The sequence below is a fragment of the Octodon degus genome, unplaced genomic scaffold (genome assembly GCF_000260255.1).
Source record: "Octodon degus isolate 3935 unplaced genomic scaffold, OctDeg1.0 scaffold00051, whole genome shotgun sequence".
NCBI classification, from domain to species: domain Eukaryota; kingdom Metazoa; phylum Chordata; class Mammalia; order Rodentia; family Octodontidae; genus Octodon; species Octodon degus.
The window spans coordinates 14,314,768-14,338,937 of NW_004524627.1; the positions used below are offsets into that span (position 1 = coordinate 14,314,768).

The window sequence follows — 24,170 nt, forward strand, 5'->3', positions numbered from 1 at the left end:
TCTCAAATAAATAAAAATAAAATAAAATAAAAGTTTTAAAGAAAAGCAAATGTACTTCCATTTCATGCTTAAATCTTAAGGAATCATTAGATATTAAAATTAACATGAACAGCAAAATAGCAAAGACTGTTAAAAGATATAATCTCACTCAAACATAAGAACTATGCTTAATTTTCCTGTATATATTTTTATGGGTGAATATGTTTTACATAGAGGTATTTACAGTATATTTTTTCTGATTTTTTTCAGCTAACATGATTGTTTTCCATGTAGTCATTACATATTAATTCTTCACACATGTGGGATTATGAGAGCTGGTATATTAGAATTTATAGCAATATTGCTAAATAGTTTGTAAAGCTAAGGGAAAGTAAGACTAAATTTCTAATGACAGTGTATTGAATATTATTTAATTGTTTCTTTCATCAGTAGATTCTAAGAATCTAGTTTTATTTTCTGGCTAACTAGAAAAATGTATTTTGTTGTACTGTTTAAAGTTTAAGGGGGAGACACTATTTCATATGTCTTTATTTTTAGAATATGTCATGATGGAAATTAGAAGTAAACTCTTCAGTTAGGAAGATCTTTTTGTTGTTTATTTGTTCAGGGCCCTTTCATAGAGAACAGCACAAGAAAACATTCCAAGTGATGTGTTTATGAAGTGACTATACCAATGCAAAGTTGGGTATGTGAAAATGGGACCACCTATTTGAATTGTCTTTGAACCTTCTCCAACTTTTATTGTCCTGTGTGACCATGAGAGAGACACCTAATCTAACACAAAAAGTAGAAATAACTGCTTTAATACTGTGATTATGAATAAGGCCATGATTTATAGGGCTTTTCATGATAAATAAGACCATGATTTATAGGGCTACTGTGAGTGTGGTGGAGAGAGACATTTATTTAAAAACTGTATTGGAGGGCTAGTGAGATGGCTCAGTGGAATAAGTGCTTCCCTGGCAAGCGCAAGGACCTGAGTTCAATCCCTGGTTCCACAAAAAAAAAAAATAATAATAATAATAAAAAAATAAAAATAAAAACTGTATTGGAGGGCCTGGGATATAACCCTAGCAGAATAAGCGCTTCCTGGACAAGCGCAGGGGCCTGAGTTCAATCCCCAGTTCTACACACACACAAAAATAAAATTAAATAAAAATAAAAAATAAAAACTGTATTGGAGGGCCTGGGATATAACCCTAGCAGCACAGTGCTTGCCTGGGTGGGAACAAGGTTCTGAGTTTGATTCCTGGTACAAAAACAAAACAAAAATTATGTTGAGCTTCTTAGAATAACTTTTCAGTATGGGCCCCTATTCCAAAGAGCAATCATAGATATAGCAAGCATCTGGAATCTGACTGTTTTGTAAGTTCTTCTTGCTCACAGATGACTTCTGAGCCTAGGGCCTAGTTTACATAGGCAGTCAGTCTTGTGGAACTGGGAGTCCCAGTCCAGCACTTAGCACACAGGCTGACTCATCCTGTCTCTTTGCTGCAGTGCCTTACCCTACCTTGAGTTGAGTCTCAGTTTGAGCAAGTTTGCAATCATTTTCTTTTCCTTTTCTTTGGTAGTGAGAATCAAACTTAGGCCTCACGCTTGCCAGGTAAGCACTGCACCACTGAGCTAAATCCCCAACCCTGCAATCATTTTCAACTAGCAGCATCAGGCATACCTTGGGAATGGTAGGAGTGAAAGCCTCCTGTGCCTTAGCACTTCTGAGTCAGATACAGATGTTTTTTTCTCAAGTATGTAGTTTTGTATGCATATGGGTAATGAGGGTGAAAGATAAGACTTTGTTTTTGTCTCCTTAGCTCAGAATGAGCAGGTTGTTTCTATTGAATGGGTTCTGAGAGGAAGAGAGAGTGTGGTGGCCAAAGGTGTACACAGCACAAGGTATTGTTTATTTAGTCAAGCAAATTTAGACGCAATACTAAAAGCACAAGTGAGACCAAGCCCCTTGGAACTTGCTCAGTGTGAGAATGTCTATTTTTTGTATTTATTAAAAGGGTAATTTTTGAAATGAGAGATTGGTTGTAAAGTGACTTTTTATTTTTTGGCGCGTGACATTTATATCAACTATTTTAGAAATTAACGAGGGACACGCCACATACTTTAGCTAGTTAAGCGCTCCTGAATTGATGAGAATTGTCATTTTGTTAATTTCATCAACATGTTCATTTCTTTCAGCTCCATGTTCATGCATGTCTTTTAACCCGGAAACAAGAAGACTGTCCATAGGTCTAGACAATGGTACAATCTCAGTAAGTACACATAAATAAGATTTCCAGTTGAAATACTTCTCTTCTGGAGTATGTATTTGTATTGTAACAAGATTGACTTATTAGTGTTTTCAAATGAGCAGAATCAGTTTCTTGTTAAGGACAGTTGAAATGGCAGTGGAGGACACTGTGGTGAGGGAGAGCCATTGGCAGGCTGCTGGCAAGGCCCAGCAGGACCTCCCACGCGCGCCAGGGCCAGGCTAGGTGCCCTCGGAGGCAGTGACAGACTGGCATGAATCTGCATTTATGAGAGCCAGCTCTCATGATCCTGCCCTTGCTCTGCTGTGACACTGAACTTTGATCAGATAATTAATCCTGGTGTAAGCTTCCCACACAGGGGAGGAGCACGGAAGTGCTCTCTTCCATCTGCATGTCTGATCTTGCCTTTGATACTGTTTTTCTCCTGCTTCTTGTTGTCTCGTCAGCTCCCTCTGGCATGTGAATAGAATTCTGTAAGTTTCCATGAACTTGTAAAGAAAGCATGGAATCTAGGTTTTAGTCTATAGGATTGATCCAGATAGATATTAGACTCTTTGATTATAGACTTCCAGGTAACTGAAGTGATTAGAGATGAATTTCATGTTTTATCTACCTTCTTCATCTTCTCACCTACTGTGTTTCAACTACTATATTAACTATTAACATTTCTGGGTTGGTAAAATCTCCATTTGGTGAATTAACCAGTATTGTCGTTAGCCTTGGGCAAGAGAGGCTGTGCTTTAGAGCTTGTGCCCTAGAAGGCCATATTCTGAAAGCTGGGTAGAGTGGTACAGCTTGTGATCCCAGATATCTAGGAGCCTAAGGCTGGAAGACCATGAGCTCTAGGCCAACCTAGGCAACACTGTGAGACTCAATCTCAAAAATGTGAAAATCTGAAAAATAAAAGAAAGCCATCCTGTGGCCAAACTTGCTCTCAGGATAAAGAGAGCAAGGGTCCTAAGCCCTCATTTGCAAACTCTGTTTTTTGCACTAAGATTTGAATTTTCTGCCCCTCAGCAGCTAAGCACTTACTTCCAGGGTCTGTGTGGGCCTTTGCCCTGGATTGGATGGAACCAGTGAATGTGCTCTTAGACCTGTGGAGTAAGTAAAGGCAAGCAGTTTGTGCAGGTGGACAGTGGTGGGGAACCTATGACAGCATGTTGTTTTCTTTAAGACAAAAGACACTAATATACAAATTTTTTATAAGCTAAAACACCAGTATTCAGGTTTCATTGCAGTGTTGGCACGTCACAATGTGTATTGGGGTTGCAGCTTGGGCACTTGCTTCCCAAAGGTTCGCCATCACTGCTGTGGGCTATCCACACACATCTGCAGGGCCCCTCAAGACACTGGCAGAATCCGATAGCAGAAAGAGGAAGCCAAAGCTGGGCTCGCTTCCCAGTCACCACAATATGGTGTGGAGCTCTAAGGAATCCAAGAAATGTTCTTCCAGATATTTGGAGGTGAACGTGCCAATGTTAGACTGTAAGATCATATTTTTTTTTTTAATACTTTAACTTGACTTGTGACTTTTAAATGCTTAGACATGAAAATAAGGACACCTCCCCTCCACTTCTGGTTTGATCCCAGCCTCTACAGTGATGTTAGAGGTGAACCTGAAGTTTCTTGATCTTTAGTAAAAACATTTCTGTTGTGGCCTCTGTGGAAATGTTAACAATATTGTTAAATATAAATCAGCTTACTGACAGATACTATATTCTGCAATGTCTAGTATATTTGATAGATCTATAAACTGTTCCTTAGAATGATAGAAGTAAAGTTTAAGATGCCAATCTTTGTCTATTTTAAGAAAACCTGTTTTTGAAAGGAGGGGCATATATAGGATAATTTATTTCTCAAAAAAAAAAAAAAGGAAAGTCGGGTGTGGTGGTGCATGTCAGAAATCCCCAAACTCTGGAAGGCTGAGGCAGGAGAATTGCAAAGTCAGAGCCCTGGCTGCAAAATTTAGCAACATAGGGCCAGGGAGTTGGCTCAATGGAATAAGCACTTTCCTGGCAAGCGCAAGGGCCTGAGTTCAATCCTTGGTTCCGCAAAGAAAAAAATAAAATAAAAATAAAAATAAAAAATAATTTTAAAAAAATTTAGCAACATGCTTACACTGTCTCAGAATTGAAAAAGGGTAAGGATATAGCTCAGTGCACAGATCCTGGGTTCAAAGAAGCAGATAAGGGGCAATAATTGATTTGTTGAGTGAACTGAATAGTTCATTACAAAGAACATCTTTAAAAAAAAAAGAGCTACCATCTGAATATTGGCCAGCAACTTGTAATGTCATGTGTAGCAGTCACTGTCCCTAAAAATATTTAACATGTATATTTCATGTGATTCTTTGAGTTTTTGAAATCAATATGAGTGGCTAATGGGTTCTGATTAATTTTGAAGGAAAAAAAGGTAAGTAAAATAAATTTTGGGAAGTTAGCTAGGGGTTATTGTACAGAAGAGAACCCTTTTATCTTAGCCATTATTCCAGTTAGCAAATAAAACTGCTGATGATTGGAGCATCTGTCAGGTTTGAAGATGCTGAATAAAATTAAATAATTTCAGTGCCTAATTTGTGTTGTTGGGAAAAATAAATTGTACATTCTGCCCATGGTCATTTCAAGACTTATAAAGAGCCTAAGTTAGGGAAGATACATTAAGAAAACATCATATTTAAGGGTCAGGGTTCTTATTGACCACTATAGTAAAAGGTATTGGCTAAAAGTACTTAGCTGCATAGTAGTTTACTTTCTAGACATGAAAAATGCTATTTCAGAGACTACGCATCCTCTGTTCCTTGAATATAGCAAATGAGCTTTAAGAAAGAATCCTGATTAAATATGTTTAAACACAAATAGTGAAGTTAAGCTCAACAGCCTAGGTTATATGGTAATAACAGTAAGCTTCTCTTCTGGAGGGTTAATAACCTAAGTTTGCAGACCAAAAATTAGAGAAAAAGGAAGGCTGCAAGGAAAGCCAACATTTTGGCCCTAGCCTTCCAAGGTCAATTAAGACTTAGGACATATGAGAACTTGTACTGTAACAACATGTAACTCAATTGTGTCCCAAATTTTCTGACCAAGCAGATTATGGGGCCAAAGAGGAAAGTGATCGATGATGTAGAGTGTGCCTAAGGAGAGTCACATGGAGAGAATACATTCTCTCAGGCTTTCACAGACAGCACTTTGGCCAAGCAATGACTGTGACTCATCCACATGGCTGACACTGACAAAGGATCTGCAATCTAAAGTACAGGGTCTTACAATAAATCCTGAGGGGATTTGACTGACCTTATCAGATCCAAAAGCTACAATTCTTGTTTCGTAGGTTTTCCTTTATCTTGGTCTTAACCATCCAGTAGAAAAGTATAAAAATGAAGTACAAGAAATAAAGCCATGTTGTTATATTGAGCTATAGGGGACTCAGGTCAACAACTTCTGACATCGCCAGTCAAGTGGAAGACCCAGTACTATTTTTTATGGACTACTGGACTATTTTGGAATATTTTGCTGAGTTCACACACCTATATTTAAACGATAGAACTAAACAAGAAAAGGGGATATAGGGCCGGGGAGATGGCTCAGTGGAATAAGTGCTTCCCTTGGCAAGCGCAAGGGACTGAGTTCAATCCCTGGTTCCAGAAAAAAAAAAAAAAAAAAAAAAAAAGAAAAAGAAAAAGAAAAGGGGATATAGATGAATGACCATTTTGTATCTGTGTATTCACAATGGTTAGGATAGATATATAGCTACATTCTCTTAATTCAAGAAATAGAGCAATTTGTTCTAATTGTGCTTGTAAATAGGATATCTTGTCTGCACCTTGTACAACAAATAACCACTAGGAAGGCAGCATGCAATGTGTTAATTATTGGAACTGTCCTACCAATTTGATTTGAAACTGTCTCATTGCTATTTATTTCTCAATAAAATTATGGAAAAAAAAGAAATAAATATTTTTAAACAAAGATGAAATCATTCCACTTTATTTTACTGAAAAAAAAAAAAAAAAAAAAAAAAAAAAACAGTTCAGGGCTGAGGAGATAGTGGTATAAGCACCTGCTTGGCAAGTGGAAGGTCCCGCGTTCAATCCTCTGTCCATCCCCCCACCAAAAGAAGCAGATTAATGTATGGTACTGAATAATGCTCTAGAAAAGTAATAAAAAATATAGACTATGTAAAAATTTTGGCCACAAAGGGCAGGAGAGAGGGTTGAGCAATAGAACAAGAGTGAATAAGCAAGAAGCAGCAAGAGAGTACAGACCAATTTGTAGAATTTAGCTGTGGAAAGAATGGGGACATGGGGTAGAAGAGAAAGAAAGAGCAAACATCATTCACTTCATGATAATAAGAAAGGAACTCTCCGTTCTATGAAGTCACAAATGAGATCACTTCCAGAGAGAAGCTAAATGTGGTAACTGTGGAGGGTCTGGAGATGTTGCTCAGCAGGAGAGCACTTACCTAGTGTGCCTGACGCCCTGGGTTCAATTTCCAGTACTGCAAAACATAACAATATTTAAAAAGATGGAAAGGAATTATTGCACACTCTTGCCTTTTGCTCTGTGTGAACCTAGCCCAGAAACCCCTTCTGCCCTCTTGCCCCAAAAGTCCCAGTTGTCTTTCAAGACCTTGTTCACATGTGTTTGTTTTATTCTTGGCAGATGGTTCCTGAACCCTATCAACTGAAATTAATCATACATATTACCCAGCAGGTTAGCTGTATTATATTGCTTATTTAATTTTTGCTTTGTAAAGTATTTTAAAGTCTATCTTTTTTTATTAAAGTGTTGAGTATTAAAGACGTGGCTGGTCTTCTTCTATCCTTGTCCCAACATATTTTGTTGTTGTTGTTGTTGTTGTTGTTGTTGTTGTTGTTGTTGTTGTTGTTTGCAGAACCGGGGATTGAACTCAGGCACTTGCGCTTGACAGGGAAGCGCTTATTCCACTGAGCCATCTCCCCAGCCCCTGTCCCAACATGTTTTAATTAGTATATGATTTCCTATACAAAGGAGAGACTCGTAATTTATTAAATAAGTTGTATTGGCTAAAGTATAAGCAGTGTTTATTATAGTTAGTTGTGCCAAGCAACTAAATTGTGAGATAGTTATTATAATTTGATTACTAATGAGAATAGTTTGCAAAAGAATTACTTTCCATATGGGAAAAAGTTTTACCAGTAGTTTATTATGTCTTGAATTTTCAAAAGTATCTTTTGTTTTAATACTAAAAGAAGTTAGATTGTGCTCTTATTTATGTTCAAGTAGGACTTTAACAGCTTCAATTGTTCTGCCTCAGATGTTCTAGCCAACCAACAAATGTCTAAGTAACTGTATGCCAAAGGTTACTTCCAATTCTAATACAGTGTAGTTTCTAAGCTCATAATATAGTGGAGGAGATCATGAAATATGAAATGAATAACAAAATGACTATGAAAGTAGCAGTGTACCAAGAGTGAGCATGACATTGCCAAAGCAGTGAACTCAAAGGGATGGTGGTCTGGGACAGCACTATGGAGACTAGATGTGAGCTGGGTTTAGAAGATGGGCCAAGGTTTGATAGCTAAAGATAGGAAGGTAAGGTACTGCGGCAAAATTACACACCTGCAGTAGAGAAAAATATGGAGGTAAGAAAGGGCAAGAAGTGTTGGGAAAGAAACCAGTCCGCATGGAAAGAGGAGATATTAAAGAGGATGACAAAATTCCCTTGAAAAAGATAAGACTAGCACTGAAAAGGGGGTAATGCTATCCTCCTCTAAGCTGAGTGATATATTGGATAGGCTGCACATCCTGATAATGGTAGTGGAGCTAGGAGTTCCCTGAACCCTGGACAGATTTTCTTAATATTACGCCAGGCAAGATAACTGCAAGGAATTGGCATATGTATCGCTAGTGGCTTGGCATGTTCAGTGGAAGTTTGTGTATCTAGCAATTGTTTTTTTAAAAATGTAGTGTGAGGTGGGAAGAATTTGAATGCTTAATATAACAAGATGTTTTGGATGAGTTGTTTCTTACCGTGGATTATAAGGAGCCTATAGGGACCAAACATATATGGTGAGTTCTTGTTTTGCTGTGATGACAAGTAGCCTATCACTGAAGCACTTCAACTGTACCCAAGTTGAGTGTACAGTCATGCTGGAGAGGAAGAATTGCAGGAGTGTGCACGAGCTTCCTGGAGAAGAGGCAATTTGAAAACCTTTACCCTTCTGAACTGAGAAACAGTAGCGATGCAGCTGACTTCCACTTGTGAGTCATCACCGTGGATCCCAGGAGTTGTGCTTACAGGATAATTGAGGTTACTTCTTGCTTTCCACAGTTTCTAGAGTGATAATATTTGTTAGTAAGATTTTAATTATGAGAGCAACTGGGAGTGAATTTGAAGAAAGTTTTAGGAAGTCTTGTGTTCAGAGAAATGTGGGCCTAGAATCTTCAGTGCCTCTTCCTTTTATGTTACAGCTCCATTGTTAGATGCCCTAACTTCTGCTTCTCTCATTCTATCATAGTTTCTACCTAAAATACCACCATTTCTGAATGATCTCTGAATTTTATGAAGTTACTAGAGTTCTAAAGTGAAGAGTTCCTTTTGTATACTATTAGGTAGTCATTTTCTTCTGAGTTTGTGCTGATAAGTTACAGTGAATTTAACATGTATGTGTCTTACGTATTGGAGGTATGCTTAAGAGAAAAATAGTCCTAGCAGACCAACAAGCCAGTTGCTTACTGTTTACTCATACAGTATAGTTCACTGAATATGGTTTTGTTTAAGAACATCGTGGGTGGGCCGATGAGATAGCTCAGCAGACTAAGCACTTGCTTTGGCAAGCATAGGGATCAGGGTTCGATCCCCAGTCATGCATGCCCCACCAGCCCTGCCCCTGAGTGTGCTAATCCAGTGACCGAGTCTGGGAGTAGTGGTACATTCTTGTAATCCCCGTGTTGGGGAGGCTGAAAACAGGAAGATCACTAAAGTCCAAGCTGCGTAATGAGACCGAGTACCAAATACATAAAATGCAAAAAAAAAAAAAAAAGAAAAAAAGAAAAGAAAGAAAGAAAATAGTGGGAGTTGTGCCTTCAGTATTCCTATGAATCAGAAACTTTTTAGGAAACTCTGAAAGCAAACTTGTCTCCTCCAGAGATGTCGTTGTACATGTACCCTTGTTGTCTTCTGCTTACTACCTACATAGTTACTGAAAATTTGCTTAAGTAGTACTGAATTCAGATGCCAAGAAAATTCTTTGACCTCAGATTATTTTCTGGCATCTCTGTTGTGCTTTTGAATTTTTGAAGACTTTCTTGATCCAACTGTCACACTGGTTCTGAAGCATGAATACCCATTCTGTTTTGAATTAGGAGAAATAAGAACGTTTTGTGACAACGAATACCTTCAGAAATTCATGGGCTGGTGAGATGGCTCAGTGGTCCAAAGCACCTACTTAGAACAAGCTTAGCAAAGCACAGGGAACGCGGTTCAATCCCCCAGCACCACATGCCAACCAGCCCCGCCCTCTGGTGGGCTGAGCTGGCCACACACACACACACACACACACACACAAATAAATAAATAAATAAAATTTTAAAAAAAGAAATTCATGAGCACTAAAGCAGCCTTCCAGAAAATATTTAGGAATATCCTAGATAAAGGACAATATCTTTCAATAATAATTGTCAACATAAATGGCATCAGTTCCCTAAGACACAGATTGGCAGACTGGATCAAAAAGTCAATGATTTGTTGTAATCAAGAAATTCATCCACACAGCGGCTGAGTTCAATCCCCAGCATGTTATGTGGGCCCTGCCCTGGAGCGCGCTGAGACGGTGATTGAGACTGGACATGGTGGCGTGTGCCTATAATCCCAGTGCTTGGGAGGCTGAAAACAGGAGGATCGCTACATCCGATCTATGTAGTGAGACCCTGGAGACCCTGTACTAAATACATTTTTTAAAAAAGAAACTCATCCAAAAAGAAATTTAGAGACAAAAAAATCGAAGGATGGAAAACATTATTTAATGTACTAGAACTCAAAAAAGCAAATAAGAGTAGCAATTTTATTCTCAGACCAAGTGGATTTTAAGCTGCAATTGATCAGAAGAGGCAAAGGAAGTCACTACATTTTGATTAAAAAAACAATTACGAGGATCAAGAGATAACAATTGTAAATATATATGCAACAAATATTGGTGCACCCACCTTCATAAAACAACTACCATTGGACATAAAAGTTCAAGTAAATGCTAATTCAGTAATAATGGGGGACCTCAATTTCCCACTTTCACAAATAGGTTAACTAGACAAAAAAATTAATGTCAGGGCCGAACCACACCTTCAAACAAATGGACTTAATAGATACCTACAGAGTATTATACCCTACTACAACAGAATACACATTCTCTTCAGGGGCACAGGAAATTTTCTCCAAAATAGACCACATAGTCTTTAAAGCCTAGTTAAATAAAGAACAATGGAAATCATCCCAGGTGTACTGCTGTCAGAACACAGAATATTGAAACCATGTTGGGGCCGGGGAGATGGCTCAGTGGAATAAGTGCTTCCCTGGCAAGCACAAGGGCCTGAGTTCAATCCCCAGCTCCACCAAAAAAAAAAAAAAAAAAAGAAACTGTGTGAAATCAACCACAGAAGGAACCATAGAAATATCATGAACACTGAAACATTAAGTAACTGAACATTCAATGGGTCACAGAAGAAATCAAACTATTACTAGAGTTAAATGATAATGCTGATACAGTGTACCAGAACTTGTAGGATACATTGAAAATAGTCCTGAGAAAGACAAGTATTGCCTTGAATGTTCACATTAGAAAAATGAAATAAGCTCTAATCAATAACCTAATGATGCACCTTGAGACTCTAGAAAAGCAAAAGCTGTCCAAACCCAAACCTAGTACAAGGAGAGAAATCATAAAGGTCAGGGTGGAAATTAAGAGCAAAAATAGTTTGTTAAAAGAATAAATAAAATAGAAAAATCTTAACCAAAGTTACTAATAGAAATGAAGGAAAAACTCGTATCAATGAAATTAGAAATGAAGAAGGTGAATCACAACAGATACCAAAGTTCATTACTGACTATGAAAAAAAGTGCTACAATGAAATGGAGAGTCTTAAAGAAAGGTCAGATTCTTAGACACATGAATTACCAAAATTGGACCAAAAATACATAAATATTTCCAACAATCCAATAATAAGCAATGAAGGACTGGGGAGATGGCTCAGTGGAATAAGCGCTTCCCTGGTAGCCACAAGGGCCTGAGTTCAATCCCCAGTTCCACAAAAAAAAAAGCAATGAAATTGAAGTAGTAGGGCTGGTGAGATAGCTTAGCAGACAAAGCATCTGCTTTGTCAAGCACAGGGACCAAGGTTTAATCTCTGGCACCACATGCCACACCGGCCCCACCCCTCGGGTGCACTGAGCTAGTGACAGAGTCCAGAACAGTGTACTGTTTGTTATTTCTTTCTGAAATAGTCTGATTTTGTGGAGGCCTCCTCATGCTTAGCCTGTCTATAACATTTAGCTCTGTAGATTATTTCTAAAATCTACCCATGATGTAACACTCCTTCCTATTCTTCAGCTGTTTCCATCATAGAATATTCATTAACCAGCTGATTACATGATGGAGTTTCTCTGTGTTTGCTCTTAGACCCTTACACCTCTCTGAGAAGTCTCATCCATGTTATGTCCTTTCGTCTGTGTGTATAACAGCAACTCTACTTTTTATCTCTATCTAGGCCTTTTCTGAGGTTCCAACTTCCTTCTTAATGTTTCCTGTTGAATGTCACAAAGAAACCTCAAACTTACCCAGGCAAAAATTAGATTCAGGCTTCTCCCCATATATCCAGTCTTTCTCTGTGTTCCGTTTCAGTTATGGAACACAGTCTGTTCTGTCGCACAAGCCAGGGCTCTTTGGACTCATCTTCTCTGGTCTTCGTTGTGCTCTATGTATTCCATCATTGCTGATTTCCTAGCTTCTAAACGCTTCTCAACTTGCACCCTCCCCATAACCCCTTCATCTTTCTCTCCACCATTGCCCGGACTTAATAGCCCACCGTTGGATTCCTCAGTTGCCTTCTGTGGTCACCCCATTTTCACTCTGGCTCTTCCACTCTTCTCTACACTAGAGCTACAAGGACCTTTCTAAAACACAAGTGTTATTTTGTTGTGTCCCCTCGCAAAAGCTGTCTAGTGGCTTCCCCTTGCTCTTAGGATGCAGACAGAAAATGTTCACATGTGTGACTTTGCCAGCCCTAAGCCTGCAGCATCATTCATTACAGTGCTTTTTGCTCAGCCTTTTGCCTTCACAGCCAAGTTTCTATATCCCTTCTTGTGCCATTCTCCCTTCATGGGCCTTTAGTGCAGTTGTTCCTCTGGCTTGGCTGTGCTTCCTCCTGCTCTTTGTCCCGCAGCCCAGGCTTCAGATCTCTGCTTACTTCTCATTCCCTTGGGGATCTTTCCTGATCTTCGACAGTTCATGTCCCAGGACTGTGAGTGCCATTAGCACTGAGCACTTCTCCGTTGTAGTGGCGATCACAGTGCCATTTTACAGTCACTGGAATACTTACTGCATGTATTCAGGATAGGCTCCACAAGGCAAGGACAGCAGCTGCTTGATTCCGTTATGTGTCTGGCACCCAGTACAATGCTCATGGATTTTAAGTGCTTTTGAAATATTTGTTGATTTAATTAATGAGTGAATGAATGTGGCACTGAATTGGCAAAACAAAGGTTAGGAATATAGACTCTACAATCCTTTCCTGGGTCAGATCATAGCACACACTTGTACACGCTGCCAGTGGCATCACACTGAACAGTTGCTTTCCCCTCTCTGTCTCAGTAGCCTTGCCTATAAATGGGTATGATAGTTGCATCTGTTTTACAGAGTTGGTGTCAGGATTATCTCACATAATACATAGAAAACATCTTGAGCAGCCTGCACATGTCAAGTGCTCTATAAGTATTAGTTCTCACCAATGTTATTGTCATCAGCTGCAGCATTCTCTACTAGCAGTATCTGGGAAGCCTCAAAACCTGGCATGTGGATTTAGTAGGCCAGTTCCAAGGGAAAGACATGCATAGGAGGGTGGTGGCACAGGATAATGCAGTGAGTTCTGTGTTCCAGCTTTTGTGCCTTCTGCACGGTGATTCACCAGTGAATTGCAAAACAAGAAGTGTGTGTGTGTGTGTGTGTGTGTGTGTGTGTGTGTGTGTGTGAAAGAAAGAAAGAAAGAAAGAAAGAAAAAAAGAAAGAAAGAATTTTTTATCCAAGTTGTTGCTATTTTGATCTTCATAGCGCTCAAGAACGAGATTGGCCTTGGACAGGTAGACAGATAGAATAGAGAAGTTAGAGCAAATTTCTCATCACCAGGGACTCACTTATTCTACTAGACTGAGAGTCTAAAAGAGAGAAAAGGTTCCAGACATTAAAGATTGTATTACTTTCTGTTTTTTCAGGAGTCTAGATTTTATAGGCCAGTGTCCACAGAGCTAACTGTGTTCCTACAGTATTTTCCAACAACAGGAATTAAAAATCTCTTCTTAATCATTTCCATCCAGACTCTGGTGAGCATCACGTATACACAAATGTCTTACTGATTTTTAGATAAACTAGGGAGGCAGGCCATAGTTCTCATGTCTCTGTCCTTTTGATTACAAGATTTCAGAAACCAGATGGGCTGGTGTGGTATTTCCTTGTTAGTCACCTTAGAAGGTGTTCCTCTCTCAGGGGTACCTTGACAACAGCAGTCATGACACTTACCCCCAAAGAGCCATCTGACATTTATTTTTTTTTCGGTAAAGCTTGAGAACTCACTAGAGCTGCAATGTGTGGAGGAAGCAGTCGTCTTTCACGGCCCTTGTGGTTGCTGAATTGCCACCACCTGGCGTTGTGGTCAGAGGTGGCAGCCCTCTGGCTGGCCAGAGGCTTCTGTTAGCAGAGAGGGAGGTGGTTTCAATTGTCCTGCTCCCTGGGGTTCAGCACTGGGCTTCTGTGCTTTTGTTTGCACTCAGATACTTCAGTGAGCCAATAGGGTGGTAGTCAGAGTTGACTTCCTTTCCTGGGTGCCTGCTGCTCCCCGCTCATGTACTTCTGCACTACCCCAGGAGTGTGTGCTCCACTCCCTGTCCAGCTGCCAGTTCACCCCAGTACAGATGAAGCAGCTCCTCTCTTAGTTACCAGTGAAGGCCATGCGTTTTCTTTTTCAGTACTGAAGATTGAACCCAGAGCTTCACAGTGAACTCTAGCTCAGCCCTTTTTTTGTTTTATTTTATATTTTGAGACAGGGTCTCACTAAGCCCAAGCTCCGCTCAAACTTTACATCTTCCTGCCTCAGCTTCCCAAAGTCCTGGGATTGCAAGTGTGTACCACCTTGCCTGGTTTTATACATTTTTATAAATACACATTCACATAGTCTAAGAAAACTATCTTTGTTAGACCTAAATTTACTTAAGCATAATACATAATTGTCAAAAGAGTATTGGGGCAGCCAGATAGCTTAACAGACTAAAGTGCCTGCTTAGGCAGACGCAGGGACCGGAGCTCAATCCCTGGCCTGCCTTGCCGTTTCGCCCCTGGGGGCTTGCTGAGATGGAGACTGAGACTGGCCATGGTGGTTTGTGCCTGTAATCCCAGCGCTTGAAAGGCTGAAAATAGGAGGATCACTATGAGTCCAATCTGTGTAGTGAGGTCCTATAGACACTGTACTAAAAGCACATTAAAAAAATTTAAAAAACAATAAAAATAAAAAGACTATTAACCACATCAACATAAAGCCCTCTTACCCTCTCATTTCCAGAATTCCCTGCAATTTGACTCTGGCCATTAAGAATTAACCTGAATCCCCAAAGCCAGTCTTAAAAACGTACACTTTCCTCTAGGACAGAGTTAAAAGCTTCTCATGGCATTTTATACAGATTTCTACTTTAGTATTCACATAATAATTATTCATTGACATATATATTTTATTTATATAATTGTAGATTAAATTAGATGATCATACACAGTCCCTACAACTATCTGAAACAAAAGAAGAATTTAGTGCTCTTTCCTTGTTTTCTTTACTTCCCTTAGCCAAATATCCTGAAGGAAGAAACACATTATATGTTTGGCATTTCTTGTGCCCAGTAAAAAGTCTTGGAAAAATCAAAAGCTGGGTAATTTTTTTCAATGAATAAAAACTTTTATCTTTAAAAAGTTTTATCTGTTTCCTTCCGGAATTTCTCCTTTCTCTTTCAGTCTCAGTCTAATCATCTTGTGAATACTCTCTGATAGAGAGGAAAACAATGCCTTCTTCTCGTCCTCCTTTAGGAAGAACTACTGTCAACCCCTGTGTCTTCAGACGGTAGGTGCAGGCGTTGGGTAGCTGAGATAGGAACTTTGCTTGCAGAGAAATCTGCATCTGTCTTTCAGCCGAATTCCTGGACAAGTTCACTTTGCATCAACCTCAATTTTGTGACACCTAAAAATAATGAGTGGAAAAAATAAATAAATAAATAAATAAAATAAAAATAATGAGTGGGATTTCTGAAAGTTTGTAAATTACTTACTTGAAGGATTTTACTGTCAGTAAGTCTAATTATTGTTTATATGGCCGACATTTTATGCATTTCAGCAGTAGGTGAACCTGAATTTACTTTTTTTTTTTTTTTTTTTTTTGGCAGTACCAGGGATTGAACTCAGGCCCTTGTGCTTGCCAGGCAAGTACTTATCCTACTGAGCTATCTCCCCGGCCCCTTAAGTTACTTTTTGACAAACACTTATTTCATCTGAAATTGAAGAGAATTACTTTTTATACAATTATTTGTCACCTTGAGTTAAAGAAAAAAAATTAAACTTATTTTTAAACTAGTTTTCTTCTTATGAGCACTATTTTTGGTTAATAAGACTTGATTTTATGTGTAATAAAATTATATATTTTGCTTACTTTGCTCATTATTTGATGTATGCATGCAGGGGTGAAAATTTATGAATTTATATCTAGAAAATATTGTAGTAATCTAACATTGAGACCATGGTTAGAAACAGCTTGAAAAAGTAACACATTGTTTCTTCTACTGACCCATGAAAGAAAACATTAGCTAGTCCTTGGATTTGAATAAAAGTATTATTCTGTTCCATTTCCCAGGCATAGATTAGGATAAACAATAGTTTAGTGATTAGCTTTCTTTTATTTTTCCTGTCTGATGATTACACATATTTTTATAAAAATCCCACTGTGGGAAGCATTGAATCTCTAGATGAGAGACCTAGCTCTTCCATGCTTACCATTGAGTAGCAAACTATTAAATCCTTTTTTTTTTTTTTTTTTTTTTTTTCTCCAGTTTTTATGTTTGCACGGTTTTACTTAATGCTACTGGTGTACATTTTGATCCCAGGATTTGTGTTTGCAGGTCTAATTTTAAATTCACTGAGCCATCTCCCCAGCCCCCTTTTTTTTTTTTTTTTTTTTTTTCCTCCAGTTTTTTAAAACAGATCCATATAGCGAGCACCTACTTCTCAGGTAGTAGAAACAATATATGCCAGTACTGCCACCCTTGATTCCTCTTGTTTTTTACTGAGCAGAATGTGTATCGCATTTAGTAAGCTTCGTGTAAATAAGAAACAGTAATTTTGTATGTTACATGAAGGTCATAGATGCTGTGGGGGGGGACCAGACAGATAAGGAGGCTGGGCATGTGAGGGTGTGGTAAAGGGACTAGAGGGTGGGTGAGACCTCATGTAAAGGTATCATCTGAGCAGAAATCTTGAGGGTTGGAGGGTGACTCGTGCTGCTAGGTGGTGAGCAGTGTTGCAGAGAGAGGCAGGGACAGTGCAGCGACCCCGAGGCAGGACTGTTTTCAGTAGTTTGGGTTCAGTGTTCCTAATCCCAAATCTGAATTAGTCCAAAATCTGAAACTTTTTGAGGGTCAGCTTGGCACCAGAGTGAAAAGATCCACTCATCAACCTTATGTGATAGTTTGCTGTCAAAATTCAGAAGCACTATATACATTAAAGATGCATTTTATACATTAAAAATCATGTATAAAATGTCATTTAAGCTATATATAAATATATATATATATATGAAATACGAATGAATTTTCTACTTAGATTTAAGTTTTGTCCTCAAGACATCTGACCTTATATATGTAAAGATTCCAAAGTCCAAAATATCTGAAATCCAAAATACTTCTGATCCCAACTCTTTGAGTAATGGACACTCACCCTGACCACCTCTCCCACATTACATGTTAGGAAACGTGCTGAACCTAGCAAACATACATACACGCACGCACACACACACATGCACGCACACAGATGCATGCACACACATACACATATTAGGAGAACAGTGACTCCATTCCTTTCATCCCAAAACCTGCAAAGAAAGTAATTTAATGGGAGATCACTGTAGTTCAGTAAGACTATGATCAGTGGCACAGAGGAGCTAAAGTTGCCTGATGGGGCACCTGGTGAGGATACAACTGTGTGTCTAGCCGTTCAGTGGGGAGAACAGTAGTTGCAGTGGTAACTGAGGTCAGCAGATGGTATATACCAGTTGTTGCTGTCCACAGCCAGCATCTGTTTTGATTGGTCAGTGTTCATGGCAAGCTAATTGTTCCTATGTTTACCTGGAGACTTTAGTGGCATGTGGTGCTTTGTATTTCTCTTTCTTGCAGGCATGTTGTAGTACATTGTTGTATGGGTTCTCTGAAAAGGATAGGGACTTAAGAATTTGCACTTTCATTTTTTCCTTTGTTCATGGAAATTCATAACATTTTTCTGGGTCTTGACACCATTTAGAGGGTTGTTTGTTTGTATTTTAGTACAGAGTCTACAGGATCTCACTACATAGATCGGACTTGTAATGATCTGCCTGTGTTCCGCCTCGCAAATGCTGAGATTACAGGCATGTGCCACCATGCCCAGTCGCAGTCGCCATTTCAGTGCGTCCTGGGGGTGGGGCCTGCACAGCACAGTGGGGATTGGACCCTGGCCCCTGAGTCTGCCTAAGCAGGTGCTTTAATCCACTGAGCTATTTGGCTGTACCTGGAAGGGGTCTTTTGAGGTTTATGTGACTCAGATTAGTAGAATCTTAAAACCAAGAGACAGACCCAGTTTTCAGCCTGGTCTGTGCAGCCAAGTACGCCCATGCCGGTGGACATGTTCCTGAGTGTCTCTTGAGTTCAGCTTCTCCATCTAACGAGTAACTCACTCATTGTGCTGCGTCATCTCCAAGCTCCTTGACGAACTCTAAAACTCCAAGAAATCCAAAATTTAACAGTCAAAAAGCCAACCCTCTTTAACCAATTATTGATAAGTGAAAATAGTAGCTGCCAGTCTTAACTTGTAGGCTAAATGTCATGATATAGATTGTAAGTTTCCAGTTTCATCAGGCAGCTTTTCTTTTGTTGTTCAAAGTAACTTTCACAAATCCCATTTTTCCTGTTAAAAAATAAGTATTTAGTTTTTAAGAACTAGACTCATGAAAATTGATCTCATGTCATTTTCTGTGTAATACTGCAGCAAAATTTTATTATACATGTCATTTAAAAACTCTAATCTCATGGTTTGTGAAGATTAATGGGGCCACAGAATACTTTAGGGGATTTCTTTGAGCTAGTCATTGATGCTCTGGCTTTAGATTTTGGTTTTGAGCTGAGTATTTCCCTTTCATTAAATAGATTCCAAGAGGATTTGTCCTTAAGACTGTGAAATTTGGGGCTGGAGAGATGGCTCAGTGGTCTAAAGCACCTACTTGAAACAAGTTTGGCAAGGCATCACGGACCGCGGTTCAATCCCCCAGCACCACATGCCAGCCAGCCCCGCCCCCTGGTGGGCTGAGCTGGCCACGCACACACACACACAATAAATAAATGTAATAAATAAAAATAAATAAATATTAAAAAAAAAAAAAAAGACTGTGAAATTTGCCAGAGGCATTCTTGGAAGTGGTTGTGTCCATGTGTCTTTTTTCTTTTATCCTCTTCTTTGGTCCTCTTGGGAGAGAAAATATTGAAAAGCCAACTGCATGTGATTGCAGACTTGCAGTCAGTGTTTGGGGCCTGGGGGTGGGAGAGTACAAAGACATTGAGGAGAAAAGATGATGACAGGCAGACTGTTAAGCACCTAGCCAGGCAAACTAGATAGAGAGCATCCGGGCCGTTAAGCACTTTATATGCAGCGGGATCTTAAAATTGCTATTAGGTATTCTGTGTGTAAACTAGAATTTGAGGAAAGAATTTTAGGGAAGGATGTATGCTAGTTTTCTGTCCCTGACAGAATACCTGAGAAAACCAGCTTAAAAAGACAGAAGTTTATCTTGGCTCGTGGTTTCAGAGGTCTCAGTTCATGGTTGTGTGGCCCTGCTGCTAGGGGCCTATGAGGACTCAGTACATCATGGTGAAAGCGCACAGCAGAGGAGGCCTATTCACCTCCTGGTGGCCGGGAGACAAAAAGAGGGACAAAAAGGGATGGGGACAGTGTCCTGCTTAAGGGCATGTTTCCAGTGATGTAGTTTCTTTCCACTAGGTCCCACTTCTTGAAGCTTCCATCGATAGTGCCAATGTGGGCAACAAACCTTGAGCATGTGGACCTCTCACTGGCACTGCCCTGGAGACCAGGCCTTGGGGTCACAGTCAGGATCCAGTGACGGGAACTGGTAAAGCTGACTTTCGTTGCTCTGTAGGTGATATTTTGAATCTGGAGGCGCCAATAGCTGCTGCTGTGGTCCCCCTCATTTTTGGTATATTTCTATATATTGTGCTATGTTGGGCTTCTTGGAAATATATTTAGAGGTTTCTTGCCAAGTTAGAAGCCGAGGTGGGGGTTTTCAGCTTTGGCCTCATTTTTTTTTAAGTCTACATGATCAAAAAAGGTTAAGAACATTAGACTTTTGACAGGAGGGAAAATAGGGACCTACCTTCTCAGTTCCTCAGTAAGAAATTGTCACATTGTTCGGTAGCCAGTGAAGCCTTTTTATAACTATAAATAAGTATGGATCACTCCTTGAACTCTTCAGACAAACTAGAGGAATCTGAAGTGAATATAAAATAATGCCTAAAGCCATGTTAATCTCTAATACCAATACTCAACCTGTTTTATCCATAAAATAGAAGCTATTTCATCATTTTGAGATGTTATTTGCCAGTTTAGTCACTTCTTCTGATAAATGTATGGATGAAATGTATTGAGCTAGCCATTAATAAGATTTGCTAAAATGAAAAGCAGTGGGGCCGAAGTAGAGTAAGCGCTTGCCTGGCAAGTGCAAGGGCCTGAGTTCAATGCCCGGTTCTGCAAAAAAAAAAAGAAAGAAAAGCAGTGCTATTTTGATCATTTTTTGTATAAAATAGTTCATTTTCATATTTTTATATAGTACACAATAAAATTATTAAATATTTAATTTTTTTAAGTTTCTGTTTTACTTTCTAATATCGTGTCAATCAGTACAGCCCACATAAATATGAACCCTTCAGAGTCCTCAAACATAAAGTGAAGAGAACCTGGGATCAAAAAGTTTGAGATTTGTTGGTTTTAATCATAAAGGTAAGTAACTAGTACAAATTTTATATCACTGATTGCTGAAGTCTAGATTGTCATAAATCAGAGGCATGAGCATCTTAGACGGTCTTTCTTAGCATCATTTTTACAGGATTTGAGCTTTGTTCGTTTGTAGATTTCTTTAGAGCAACTTTAGGTTCACAGCAAACTTGAGATGAAAAAACGGAAATTTCCCACATAACCTCTCTGCCTCCTAACATGAAACACCTCCCCTATCGTCAGCATCCCCCCATATGTTTGTTATCACTGATGAAGGACATTGACACACCATTAGCACTCAGTAATGTATGTTAGTGTTCATTCTTCGTGTTGTACGCTCGGTGGCTTGGGCCAGTGTACCTGCGTATATCCCCTCTGCAATATGATACGTAGCATTGCAGCACAGTAAAAGGCCTCTGTGCCCTGTGAGGGCCACAGCAAAGCTCCAGTGATGAGAGAGCATAAGTCCTGCTGTCAAAAGAGACCAGTTATTTGTGAAAGGATAGTAGATCAATTCAATTAAGAGAAGAGCAGAGGTCCCCAAAGAGAGGCCCTGGACCTGCGAAAGCGGAGTTTCCAGAGTCATTTCCTCGGCCAGTACCTTTCCCCATTCAGCCTATCTCTTCACAGTACCCTTCTTGGTGATTTGAGTTTCTTGAAACCGAAAGCCTGTGCACACCATGAATCGCCCAAGAATGCTGGCTGTTAGACCAGCGCAGTTGTATGATTAGGGCTTGAATTTTTGATTCTGAAATTCCTGATAAAGGAGGCAAAAAGAAGAAACTGCTACCTTTGAAGTCATTTAATAACAAATAAGGTTGTTTTATGTCTCAATTTTTTTTTTGTACTTGGAATTGAACTCAGGACCTTGTGCTTACCAGGCAGGCACTTATGCTGCTAAGCTATCTGCCTGGCAAGAAAGCTATTTTAATACAAAATTAAATCTACTCACCTTCTTGTGTGCAAAGGGCCTTCAAGAAATTAAAAAATAGAATTATCTTATGACCCAGTGGTCTCACCTCTGGGTGTCCGCACCCAAAAGAATTGGAAACAGGATTTGAAGGAATATCTGCACTCCAATCTCACACATGACTATCAGCATAGCCAAGGGATGGAAGCAGCCCAAGGGGCCATCCATAGGGGAGTGAGTGAACGCAGTGCGCCCTGTGTGCGAATGCAGTACTGGGCAGCCCAAAAATAAGGAAGGGGATCCTGCCACATGCAGGAATCTCAAGGACATCATCCTAAGTGAGATAAGCCAGTTGTAGAAAACCTGTGTGCATCTACTTAGAGGAGGTATCTCAAGTGATCATAATTTTAGAAACAAAAAGTCATAAAAAGGGTGATCTTCAAGAGCTCAGGGTAGAGGAGTAATTCATGTTTTCTATGACATGATTTTTACATGCTATACGGATCATCCACACTCATTTCAATTAAAACATTTCCAAAACAGATTCAGAAATGGATTTTATACACAAATGTAAAGTGAGAAATTTACAAGTATTGGGCCATCCAGCTATACCTTGGGCACATGCATAAAATTACTTCAAAGACAGGTATTTACTTTTTTTGGTAGGTAAAAAGATGACATTTTTTGCCTTTTAAGACATTTTGTCTGAGTTCTGATTTATTATTCATTCATTCACTCATTCATTCATTCATTCATTCATTCATTCATTCATTCATTCAGTGACCTTGCTGGTTGGTTGGAGATGTTTTTTCAGAGAAAAGAAAACCTCTATAGGGAATAATTTTTGTTCAGTTTTCTTTATAAAGAAAACTGAGGATTCATCTAGTTTGTATCTCTGATGTATAACTAACATAATAAAAAATCAGTAGCTATCCCTAATAGATTATTAGGGTTAAGATTATTGGCAAGCTTTCAAACAAAGCAGGAAACTAAAAATTGGATTTTTACAAAGGTGTTAGGGCCCATGATTTTATTTAAACATGAGGATCTATTTCACTGACCCTTAGATAATGTATGAGCAGGAGGTAAGTGTTTGCAACTGCCTAGAATTCCTTAGGCAGTAAACTCAACAGTGGCAGTGATGGGGCCGTGGGAACAGCAAAGGGGCACTAGCTCATTGCTTTCTAATTAAATGTTATTATTGATTATTTAAGTTTTATGTTTCACAGGTGTAGAATGAGCAAGACAGACAGACAGACAGACAGACAGACAGTCTGGCCAGTAAACGTATTTGGCCCAGGAGGGTGTGACCTGCTTCCTTGATCTGCACATGAAGTTGAGCTGTCTTTATGAGAGTGCAAATACTTAAAGTTCTTCCTGTGTGTCTCAGTCCATTCATACAGCAATAACAAAATATTAGAGACTGGGTAATTTAAGAACAACATAACTTCATTTCTTATAATTCTGGAGTCTGGGAAGTCCAGGATTGAGGCACAGCAGTTTGGGGGTTTCACGAGGGCTGTCTCTGCTTCTAATAGGGTATCATGAAGGTTGCATCCTGTGGGAGAGGTAAACACTATGTCCTCTCTGGAAGAGGAGCTGAAAGGGCAGAGTTGTTGAGTATTCCCATGTACCTCTCTTTTACGGCTCCTAATTGTATTTATGAGGCCTCTTATTTGTGACTCAGTGACTCCTTGCAGGTTCTACCTCCTCATACTATCATGTTAGCAGATAAGTTTGAATTCATCAATTTCGGGAGGGTCACACACATTCATACCATAGTACTGCACCTCAGCCTTACTGTGCTTATGTGTGTGGGAGGCCTAAGCCACAGTGTAGCACATGGGCCCTGGTCTTCCTTTCCATTACTTCCTGCCTCCCAGGAGGTCACCAAGAACTTGTGATGTGTAAGTGCCACAGATGACCAGAAAACAAAACCAACCCTCTCATTTGAGTCAAAACATGAAGTACTGCTTATTGATCTTTTACTTAGACATGCAAGAGCTGAGCAATAAACACCTTGACTCAAATGAAATAAGTCTGTTACTGAGCAAAAAGACATTTTTATAAACTAATAGAAAATAATGATAGTTCTTGTAAAACATACCACAAGATGATTGTGATTGGGATGTGTATACCCAGGCGTGGCCTTGTTGTACTTTCTTTAAGGAATGCTGGCAACTATTTATTTATTTGTTTATTTTCAGAAAGAAAAGGTTTATTACAGTTTGTTGAGGTTTCAGTCCATACTTGACCTGCTCCAAGACAGGGTGGCACATGACAGCAGGCAGCAGTTCATGGCAGCAGAAAACAGCAAAACAGCAAGAGCAAAGTAGGAGGAGCAGTGGGCCAACTTTTCAAATATAATGTTGTCCAATTAAAGTAATATCAAGGGGCTGGAGAGATGGCTCAGTGGTCTAAAGCACCTACTTAGAACAAGCTTAGCAAAAGCATCAGGGACCGCGGTTCAATCCCCCAGCAC

At 39.4% G+C, this 24,170-nt stretch overlaps 1 protein-coding gene and 1 long non-coding RNA gene across 3 annotated transcripts in view; one reads left to right on the top strand and one right to left on the bottom strand.

Moving 5' to 3' along the window:
• Wdfy2 (WD repeat and FYVE domain containing 2) overlaps positions 1–24,170 on the top strand; it is a 166,943-nt gene that overhangs the window by 77,019 nt on the left and 65,754 nt on the right. For both annotated transcript variants that reach the window (XM_004633106.3, XM_023717212.1), the window contains one exon: positions 2,188–2,261. In XM_004633106.3, coding sequence (XP_004633163.1) covers positions 2,188–2,261 — 74 coding nt within the window. The remainder of the gene's footprint in view (positions 1–2,187; positions 2,262–24,170) is intronic.
• The window catches only part of LOC111817197, a 14,971-nt gene continuing 6,012 nt past the window's right edge, over positions 15,212–24,170 (bottom strand). The window contains exon 3 of the long non-coding RNA XR_002821452.1: positions 15,212–15,718. This is a non-coding gene — a long non-coding RNA (uncharacterized LOC111817197). The remainder of the gene's footprint in view (positions 15,719–24,170) is intronic.